The sequence below is a fragment of the Borostomias antarcticus genome (assembly GCF_949987555.1).
Source record: "Borostomias antarcticus genome assembly, chromosome: 13".
NCBI lineage: Eukaryota > Metazoa > Chordata > Actinopteri > Stomiiformes > Stomiidae > Borostomias > Borostomias antarcticus.
Genome location: NC_140246.1, coordinates 22,678,697 through 22,690,400, shown reverse-complemented (window position 1 = coordinate 22,690,400; position 11,704 = coordinate 22,678,697). Strand labels below are relative to the sequence as shown.

The window sequence follows — 11,704 nt, the reverse complement described above, 5'->3', positions numbered from 1 at the left end:
CAGATACACTGTGTATGTAGCATGGCTGGTGAGATGCTGGACATGTTCTTAGTATTTTCAGAATCACTACCGTTAGTAGTTCCTATACTGTAGTGCGATATTGTTCTTAGTATTTTCCCTATCGTTAATAATTCCTATACTGTAATGAGATATTGCCACAGTGCTAGTAGAGCCATGTAGGCCAATAAGCTGAAGAACAACAGTGGCCATGTTGAATTATTGCAAAAGAAACAAATGGATCAGATGATGAGCATTTCAATAACAGGAGAAACATTATAAAACAACTGAACTACACCATGCGCTACACACGTCCTCAGGGCCACGCTAGTCCAACACATGTCCTCAGGGCCAGGCTAGTCCAACACATGTCGTCAGGGCCACGCTAGTCCAACACATATCCTCAGGGCCAGGCTAGTCCAACACATATCCTCAGGGCCAGGCTAGTCCAACACATGTCCTCAGGGCCAGGCTAGTCTAACACACGTCCTCAGGGCCACGCTAGTCTAACAGCTGGGCCCTCTCCACATGCCATTTTGAAATATGAAACAGGAAGTGAAAGAGTGCTTCTACTCTGTGGTTTAAGCTCGTTCTGTTGACGACAGTAGATGTGCGTATGGAGGCGCCTCTTGAGTGGGGCCATGGCGGACAGACAGGCAGAGGAAGGCGTCTCTTGAGTGGGGCCATGGCGGACAGACGGGCAGAGGAAGGCGTTAGTCGGAGAACAGGCTGGCGAAGGACTGGCGGAGGCTCCGAATGGTTTCTGCCTTGGCTTCGTCGTCTGTTGGGTTCCCTCGCGTCTCCGTGACGCTGAAGGTATTGGTCAGAGACTGGGATTTGCTGGAAGGAAAAAAAACGTGACTATTATTTTTTTGTGCGGGATGTGTGTTCTCTCTTCAGAATCCAACCACTGCACACCAAACAGCTGGTCTTGGTGGTTAATGAGTACTGTAGCTTTGACAAATCCATTCGAACCTTGCAGAAATCTAAACACATTGAAAAGTGAGAGAACCTGAGCAAAGTTCAACTTCTTGTAAGTGGGCTGGATTCTAAGCAATAAGAAAACCAGACATTCTTTAACCGAAGGAACCACATGAAGGGAAGTGGAACTCAAAACAGAGGTTCTCACTGAAAACTGTGGTGGAAAAAGCCATCTGTCCTTGTTTTGAGTTTCGATTCTGCTAGCGTGTAGCTATGTTTCCATTCTGCTAGTGTGTAGATAATGTTTCCATTCTGCTAGCATGTAGCTAATGTTTCCATTCTGCTAGCGTGTAGATAATGTTTCCATTCTGCTAGTGTGTCAGCTAATGTTTCCATTCTGCTAGCATGTAGCTAATGTTTCCATTCTGCTAGTGTGTAGATAATGTTTCCATTCTGCTAGCATGTAGCTAATGTTTCCATTCTGCTAGCGTGTAGCTAATGTTTCCATTCTGCTAGCGTGTGGCTAAATGTTTCCATTCTGCTAGCGTGTAGCTAATGTTTCCATTCTGCTAGCGTGTAGCTAATGTTTCCATTCTGCTAGCATGTAGCTAATGTTTCCATTCTGCTAGTGTGTCAGCTAATGTTTCCATTCTGTTAGCATGTAGCTAATGTTTTCATTCTGCTAGCATGTAGCTAATGTTTCCATTCTGCTAGTGTGTCAGCTAATGTTTCCATTCTGCTAGCGTGTAGCTAATGTTTCCATTCTGCTAGCGTGTAGCTAATGTTTCCATTCTGCTAGTGTGTAGCTAATGTTTCCATTCTGCTAGCGTGTAGCTAATGTTTCCATTCTGCTAGTGTGTAGCTAATGTTTCCATTCTGCTAGCATGTAGCTAATGTTTCCATTCTGCTAGCGTGTAGCTAATGTTTCCATTCTGCTAGCGTGTAGCTAATGTTTCCATTCTGCTAGCATGTAGCTAATGTTTCCATTCTGCTAGCATGTAGCTAATGTTTCCATTCTGCTAGCATGTAGCTAATGTTTCCATTCTGCTAGCATGTAGCTAATGTTTCCATTCTGCTAGCGTGTAGCTAATGTTTCCATTCTGCTAGCGTGTAGCTAATGTTTCCATTCTGCTAGCGTGTAGCTAATGTTTCCATTCTGCTAGCATGTAGATAATGTTTCCATTCTGCTAGCGTGTCAGCTAATGTACCACAATGCAGCTGACGATTTAGGCGTGTCAAACATTGCCACAGAGTTTAGTGTAAACAGGAAGCATTACATTACATTAGTCATTTAACTGACGCTTTTATCCAAAGCGACTTACAATAATTGCATTTAACGTAGGAAAAGTCAACGTACTACTACTGTACTTGTCAGAAATCATAAGTGCAGATCCTTTCTAAAACAAGTGACTAAGAGCACAATCTAGTGCTGAAGGCAAAGTGCAAGAATAGCTTAATAATATAAAAAAACAAAACAATAGGTCCTTAATATCTAAAAAAAAACAATAGGTGCTTAAGAGGGAGGATCATAGTAGTACTTCTTGAAGAGATGAGTTTTGAACCGTCCACTGACGTCAGGACAGCAGAGTCGCTGCCCATCATTCGTCGCAGGCTCAAAACTGCGACGAATGATGGGCAGCGACTCTGCTGTCCTGACATCATTGGACGGTTCATTCCACCACTGCGGGGCCAGGACAGAGAAGAGCCGTGACCGTGTCGATCGACCGCAGGGACCTCGGAGTGACGGGGCAACCAGTCGCCCTGAGGTAGCAGAGCGTAGCGGTCAGGAGGGGGTGTAGGGTTTGACCATGGCCTGGAGGTAGGAGGGGGCTGTTCCTTTCATTGCCCTGTAGGCTAGTGCCAGAGTTTTAAACTGAATGTGGGCCGCTGCGGAGAAGGGAAGTTGTGTGGGAGAACTTGGGGTGGTTGAACACAAGCACAGAAATCTCAATCTGCTGTGAAACAGAAATTTCCCCACGGGGATAAATAAGATCTATCGATCTATCTATCTAAAGCAGATGCAGTGTAGAGACTTTTACAATGGTTCCCATCTAGTAGCAGCTGTTTGATGTGCAGATGCACACATTTACTCTGCAGGGTTCCTGTGTACTAGTACTAAGCTAAGTGGTGAATGATATATTATGGATAAAAAGCAGTTGTGCTGCTCTGTTTATGGATCTGTCCAAGACTTTTGATAGTCGATCGTCTTATTCTGAAGCAGAGGCTGACTTGTATTGGTTTATCTGAGCAGGAAGTGGGATGGTTTGTGATTTACCTAATGGAAAGGGCTCCACATGTACAATTTGATGGGCTCACTTCTAAGTGGATTAACATTAATGGTGTCCCCCTGGGTTCCGCTTTAGGTCCGCGGTTATTTTCTATCTTTATGAATAGTTTAGGTCATAATGTGGAGGGAGCTAACTTTCATTTATATGCAGATGATACTGTGGTATATTGTGCTGATCCCTCCATTACGGAGGCCCCTGCCAACCTGCAGGCTGTTTTTAATACTATTCAGACTCAGCTTTCACAGTAAGCACATTCAATTGCTCAAAGCTGATAAAATGAAGGTAATGCATTTTCTAATGCTAAGAATACAGTACTGCACAGGGAAAGAAATTAGACATTTTTAATAATCTCCTTAAAAAACTGAGGCTGAAGTAGGGGTCAATACATTTCAGTTCAGTTAATTCAGGAAGTGAGGTTAAATGCAAGTTGTGTATTGGGCCAGAAAGCGTGTGATCTGTGGCCGAGGCAGGTAGTGAACTGAGCTGCCCTCCCAGCCTCGCTGAGTCATGGAGGGGTTGACCTACTTCAGCTGTGGGGGCTGCTTCTGGGCCCCGGGGGCGCTGGGCAGGGGCCCCGGCTGGAAGGCCTGGCTGGGGGAGGTGTTGGCCGAGCGGGCCCTCTGAGGGGAACCCTGGGCCGACTGGGACGGAGAGGCGGAGGCCGAGTGGTTTCCACCTGGACAACACACACACACACACACACACACAAAACGAACACACACAAACACACACAAAACGAACGCACACAAACACACACAAAACGAACGCACACACACACAAACACACACAAAAATGAATGCACACACACGCACAAACACACACATGTAGGGTAACAGTGCTGGTAAGGATGTTAGTGGTAAGAAGATGTGTCGGGGGGTGTGGCCTACCTTGTGTCTTCCTGGGCTGGGTGGTCTGTGGCTGGGGGGGGTCACATCACATGGTTAGTTACATAAACATCATATGGTTAGTTACGTAAACATCACATGGTTAGTTACGTAAACAACAAGTTCTTCTACCAAGCAGCAAAAAACTGATCATCATGATCAATACACGTGATTAAAACCACAATCTGGACTGGGTCAAACAGAGCCCCAGAGTTAGCTCTGTCCAGGACTGGTGTCGGTGCACTAGTGACCAGTACAAACAGCAGGCCAGTCCAGTCGACTCCGGGTTACGGCTTTAAGTGATCTGAAATGTAAGTGATGTGGCAGAGCGACCCTTCAGAGTACCTTGACAGCAGAGGACTGTGGAGCGCTGACTCCCAGCAGGACGCTGGCCATCTTACTGACCACCAGCTCAGTGATCAGCTGCCTGTCCTCCTCCACGTGCTCTCCAATCAGAGGCATGGAACTGTCCATCACCTGCCAGGAATCAACCAATCAGAGCTCATCACTCACACGGAACTGCAGACTGAATGAAAGTGCTATGCAAAGTACTGTAGCTAAGTGGTCACTAGAGGGCGGTCTTGGACAATATCACTGGAGCTGTTGGGGCAGCTTGACAGACAGACAGACAGACAGACAGACAGACAGACAGACAGACAGAATAGAATAGAATAGAATAGAATAGAATAGAATAGAATAGAATAGAATAGAATAGAATAGAATGTCTTTATTGTCATTGTGCCAAGGTACAACAAAATTAAAATAGCCTCAACAGACCGAAAGATAGATGGGTAGATATGTAGATAGAAGCTCTATCTATCTATCTATCTATCTATCTATCTATCTATCTATCTATCTATCTATCTATCTACCTATCTATCTATCTATCTATCTATCTATCTATCTATCTATCTATCTATCTATCTATCTATCTATCTATCTATCTATCTATCTATCTATCTATCTATCTATCTATCTATCTATCTATCTATCTATCTATCTATCTATCTGTAGCCCTTGCTAGGTTTTCTGTAGATATAGTTTATGTAGACTTGAGTTTCATGGAGACATAAATAAAGAATTAGTCAAGACATTTAGAATATAAATAATGATGAATAAATACAATTTAGAAGTAAAAATGGAGCACAATAAATATTTGATGGGTAATATAGTTTAAAATACACGTTATAAGCTTTGCAGTAGTTTACAGGGTCAAAGTTCATGTTACATAGTTAGTTTGATCTAAAAACCTGCATATGTTCGACACAGCCTATCTTGATTTAGCTGTAAGTCATTGTTTTTATTTTGTTCTTTTGGGTTGTCATTGCATCATCTCAATTCAGGGTCTGTTGATAGGTCAAGGGCAGGACTTGGTTTGGGGGAAGGGATTTTCCCACGATAGCACGAGTCAGATCGTTATTTTGGCACCAGCAAGGTTGCAATGCGTACGACTGATAATGTACCGTACAGAAGATTCCATGTAGGCCTACAAGGTTGACGACCAGTTGATCCTCTGAATGTATTTGGGGTTTTTGTGGATATATCAAGGAGACGGTATTTTGAGGCATGAGGAGAAGACACTGGAAAACTTCTTTGGAGGACTTTGAAGTTTTGCGTCAAGAGTCCATGATGCCGCACGTCTTAACTGCATCTGCTGGATGTGCCTGCGCTCTCTCAAGTAACCGAAGGTTTGCAGACTTCCCCCCCTCCATCCCCTCTTCTGCCCAATCCAGGGATCAGTGAGTACATGAATGCCCGTTTTGAGCTTTGAAGAGCGCTCGTCGTGACTGCCACTCTGTTCTATTCACTCTGGAGAGCTAAGCAGTTCTGGTCTCCCATTCACCAGCAACGCTCACAGGCCTGCAACGTAACGTTACGTCTCCGGACAGTCTTGTGTGTGAGTGTGAGTGTGTATGAGTGGGCCCACGTTTTTGTTTATTTTTAAAGGGGTAGGCCTATAGCCTGTTTTTGACTCTTGCTACTGTATTTGTATCTACTGAATCTTAAAGTTGGTGGTTTTTATTTTATATTTTATATACTTGCTGGGGTTTACATTTGATATTAGTAGACTAGTTAATTGAGTTTATTTAGAGGTCACTATTTTAGGTCAAATAGAGGTTGGAATTGAGGACTGAGGTTTAGGACATTGGGTCAATATGTCCACTATATAGTTCAACAATTTTTTTTCTTACAGTTTTTGTACTATTCATTGGTACATCCAAGGTCCATATATTGGGATTTCTGATTATTTCTAGGGTCCTTTTGGGGTCGAATCTAGGCCAAATTGTAAATTTAAGAGTAACCAATTGTAAACTTCATTTTCAATGTTTACATCTTCAACTTAAACATTTTCATGTTTGCCATTTAGATATTGAATTATTCCAATAATAATTATATTTTTATATAAGTCATTGTCTGGTCTGGTCATTTTGTATAGAGACTAAGTAACTTTTATTGACTCTGATTCACTTGAATCAAAAACGAACCTGTAGCCTCATTGTCCTAGTTTAGTCCTTTAAACAGCGATTAGACACCGAGTAGGGGGTGGGTGCTACATAAATGGAGGCACCGCTGGGATTTAATTAGATAAAATAATTGATATACATTTTGGCCGACCAGACGTTAATTTTATATATATAGAAGATGTAAAAATAGTATCACCTCAATCCTTTTAGTTTATTTAGCTTAATAGAAAGTAATTCTAGCTTTAAGTCCAGTAGAAAATAAAAAATCCACGTATAGCAACCTTTAAAAGTAAATATCAGTATACAGTAGCATAGTCATTTTAAAGGCAAACTGCACTCACAGACCATGGCACAACTCAGTAACTGGTGTAAGGGCGAGGGGATCGACCCTGAACACGCAGTACTAGTAAGAGATGTCCCGGTAAGTTCTGACGTCGAGTTTATCGAGAAAACCCTACAGTCTATCAAAGCCCTGGGATGAGTCAAAGTTCGAGGAAGAATATATGACTACCAGCTTGAATGTCTGACTACTTGTTGAGTGCCGTGAGAAAGTGAATGTCAAGGCTATCCCTTTGGATGTGATGCCTGAGGGCAGTGAAGAGCCATGGAGAATTGTGGGCTTGACCAGCGAAGAGGCTGATGTTCAGGAGAGATCAGAAACACCTGCGCTGAGTGGACAGCCCGAGGACCCTGCAACACCAGTTCTCAACCCACTCCAAGCATGCTCTCCAGAAGCCATCATTCGAGCCGTAGGGGATCTGATGGACAAGCAAGCAAAGTCATCGAGTGACAGGGGTGCGTACAGGAGGTTACGGACCTTCTCTGGAGTTGTTCCGACCCCCGCTGGAGAGGAGCATCTGGACAACTGGATCGAACAAGCCCGCGTCATGATAGAAGAATGTGATCGGTCGGACAAAGAAAAGAGAATGACCATCATGGAGAGCCTGAAGGGCCCTGCATTGGAAATCATTCAAGCGGTTCGATTCAACAATGCTCTGGCCACTCCAGCGGAGTATATTAATGCCATCGAGAACACGTTTGGAACACTAGAGACAGGAGAGGAGCTCTATTTTCACTTCCGGCTTCTCAGTCAGCACCCAGGAGAAAAGCTTTCAGAATTCATTCAGAGGATGGAAAGAGTGTTGAACAAAGTAGTGAAGAAAAGAGGCCTTCCACCGGCAGCTGTCAACCGAGTCCGCTGTCAAACAGCTCATCAAGGGAGCCACTGGTTCAGACGTCATGGTACTGATTCTCAGACTGCGAGAGCGGAAGGACAATCCCCCTACGTTCCTGCAGCTGCTGAACGAGATACTTACTGAGGAGGAGTACCAGGTCTCGAGAAGCAAAATGAACACCATGGTGAAGTCTGTCCATGTCCAGGGCGCGGTGAAGCAGACAGAACCTGAAATGAAGGAGCTCAGAGAAGAAATAAAATTGCTAAGGTTACAAGTCACAGAGCTCACATCTCGACAGAGCGCACCGTACACAGCAGCTCCAGAGCCACAGGAGCCCAACAGAGAAGATGCTGCAGAAGCAGTAGAGGACAAAGATGTCAAGGCTCTAAAGAAAGAAGTGAAGAAACTGAGAAACCAGGTCAAAGTTATGGCAGTGAGGCCGGCGACTGGGCTCAGTGACGAGCAAGCCAGCCCAGAGTCCTCTACCCCGACCCAGCAGAGGTCCGACTCAAATTCAGGCGACTTTTTCTGCTACCGCTGCAGAGGAGATCGGCACACTGCCAAGATATGTCAAAACCCAGAAAATCAGAAAAAGGTGATCCAGAAGCTGATCCATGCTCAACAACAGCCAAGAGGAGGATCAGGCACCTCTTCTGATGGGACCACCCACAACATCAGTGTGAAGAGGAGTGCAGTGCAGTGCATGGTCTACCAGAGGGACTAGTTGGACTGCCTTCTACTGCCCCTGTGAGGGTGGAAGGAACACCTTGTACCGCTCTACTAGACAGCGGGTCCCAAGTGACCATCATATTCAACAGTATGCTAAGCATCTGGCCCACGTACCCCTCCGTCCAGTTAGCAGACTGGCAATCTCGTGGGCACAAACGTGCACAGAGTCCACCTTTTCCAAGACACTGCGCACCCCATCCGCTCCCTGAGAGTACACACCCTAGATTCTGAAGTACAAAGACCAACACAGTCAACAGGTTTAGAGTGTGTGGACCCTGACCAGGAGGTTGTGGGGGAGGTGAAGTGGCCTGGCCCTGGCCCTCTTGTCATTCCAGCTGCGAGCCAGCACATTGCAGTCTGTAAGGTCGAGGAGAAACAGCCCTTGGGAAAAACTATCCTACTCACAAAACAGGCTCAGTCTTCTGGGGGGGGGGGATCCCGTCGCATCGCCTTTGATTTTGATGACCTGCCCCGCCATCTACAGGAGTTGTTGGCTGCAGAGATGATCAAGGAGTCCCGGAGTCCTTTCGCGTCACCCATCGTCAGTGCCAGAAAGAAATATGTCCGACTGCGCATGTGTGTTGACTACAGAACTCTGAACCGAAGAACCATCGTGGACCAGTACGCCGTCCCAAGCATAGACGATGCTCTCGACTGTCTTACTGGGAGCAAATGGTTCTCAGTGTTAGACCTGCGCAGCGCATATGATCAAATCCCCATGGCCGAGGAGAGTAACGAGAAAACTGCCTTTATCTGTCCTCTCGGGTTCTTCCAGTTTGAGGGAGGAGAGGAGAGGGGGAGGGAGAGGAGCAGGGAGAGACTGATTCAGAGTCTGGAGAGGGGAAAGCCCTCTTGTGGGGGAGTTAGCCAGCTAGATCACTGGTTCCTGGGCTGGGCGGTGGTCAGCCAGGAGGGGGGGGGGGGGGGGGGGTGAGTCATCGTAAACATGGGGTGGGTGGGGCTGAGCAGAGCCCTGGAGGACTGGCAGCTGCCTCATCACCAGCACATCAAACACACACAAACACACACACACACACCACCAGGCCACACATCAAACACACACACACACACACCACAGCCGCCGCCAGGCCAACATCAAACAGCCCTGCGGTGGTGGTCTGGTCCGGCATGGGAACACCCGGCAGACTTATTAACATGGATCCAGAGTGGTGCAGCAGATGGCCTCCGCCACTAGGCCCTCCTCACAGGGGCGTGTCCTCCGCCACCAGGCCCTCCCCAAATGGGTGTGGCCGGGCGGTCTGACCAGGCAGCGCTGCTTCATCAGGCCTCAGAAAGCTGCCCAGGACAGACGGGGACAACGTGCTGGAAGTGATGGAGCAGGTTCTGTACAGAAGGGCAGCATGGAAACACAACACAACACAACACAACACAACACAACACAACTATCATAACACAACACAACTAACACAACACAACTAACACAACACAACCCAACTAACGTAACACAACACAACCCAACTAACATAACACAACACAACTAACATAACACAACACAACTAACACAACACAACTAACACAACACAACACAACACAACTAACACAACACAACTAACACAACACAACTAACACAACACAACACAACACAACTAACACAACACAACACAACTAACACAACGCAACACAACTAACACAACACAACTAACACAACACAACACAACTAACACAACACAACACAACTAACACAACACAACTAACACAACACAACACAACACAACACAACACAACACAACACAACACAACTAACACAACACAACACAACTAACACAACACAACACAAAACAACTAACACAACACAACACAACACAACACAACTAACACAACACAGCACAACTAACATAACATAACATAACATAACACAACACAACTAACATAACACAACTAACACAACACAACACAACTCACACAACACAACACAACACAACACAACTAACATAACATAACATAACACAACACAACTAACATAACACAACTAACACAACACAACTAACACAACACAGCACAACTAACATAACATAACATAACATAACACAACACAACTAACATAACACAACTAACACAACACAACACAACTCACACAACACAACACAACACAACACAACTAACATAACATAACATAACACAACACAACTAACATAACACAACTAACACAACACAACACAACTAACACAACACAACACAACACAACACAACACAACTAACATATAACATAACACAACACAACTAACATAACACAACTAACACAACACAACTAACACAACACAACTAACACAACACAACACAACTAACACAACACAACTAACACAACACAACTAACATAACCTGGCTGAGAGAGCGGGTGTTGAGGTCAGCTTCCCTGAGACTCTCTCACTCTGTGTTCCAGAATCTATCACAGTACTGTAGCATTCGGAGGGGTGGGGGGGTTTCGAACCCACGACCCCTGACTCTGCAGCTCGGCGTGCTGCTCACTGCTCCAAACAGGGACATGCCATTTGGGGGTGGGAGGTAGGGCCCTTATCAAGTCTGCTACAATATCACACCGCAGGCCAAAACTAACTGTGTCACAGTATGTTTGATCTTTTAGGATCGTCATTAGACAACTCCACAGAGACAGCTGTCTATCTGGGCTCCAAACACAACACCAGCACAACTCTGATGTACACTATGTGTCCAGTGTGTGTTGAGACTGCTGAACGTCATATGCAGCACAGGTAAACAGATCTCTGGGGCTCATTAGAGCTGAGGGGTCAAGGGTCAGGTTCGGTCCGGTTGGGAGCATGAACGCTCTCCTACACCGCTGTCCCATCACACGGAATGACACTCCCACCAGGAGAGGGCTGTGTGTGTGTGTGTGTGTGTGTGTTTGAGTGTATGTGTGCAGTGACGTGCACAGATAGACACTAGGTGGTGCTAGAGCACCTAACCTTTGCCCTCTGGACCAGGCAAGTGCCCTTTTGAAAGTTATTTTTTTGCAAGTGTACTGTATGAGGCCCATGGTGACAGAGATCAATTCTCCATTAAAAGCGTCTAATAATAATGCCCCAAAATGCATTGTTATTTTGCCAGACAACCACAGACAACCCCCCCCCCCCCACACACACACACACACACGTGTCCGCGGCACGCCCATGCCCCTCCCTCCCTTCCCACATGTGAACACAGACACAGAGCAGCACAGCACACACATCTCCTCCCTGCCCTTTCCCCATCCAGAGTGCCCTGAGTGA

The 11,704-nt window shown here is 45.7% G+C and overlaps 1 protein-coding gene across 1 annotated transcript in view; it reads right to left on the bottom strand.

Moving 5' to 3' along the window:
* Positions 1 to 710: 710 nt before the first annotated feature.
* syn3 (synapsin III) overlaps positions 711 to 11,704 on the bottom strand; it is a gene marked incomplete at both ends in the record, with an annotated part of 186,109 nt that continues 175,115 nt past the window's right edge. The window contains 4 exon segments of the mRNA XM_084447780.1: positions 711 to 837; positions 3,732 to 3,882; positions 4,094 to 4,124; positions 4,436 to 4,567. Of these exon segments, the coding sequence (XP_084303906.1) occupies positions 711 to 837; positions 3,732 to 3,882; positions 4,094 to 4,124; positions 4,436 to 4,567 (441 nt within the window).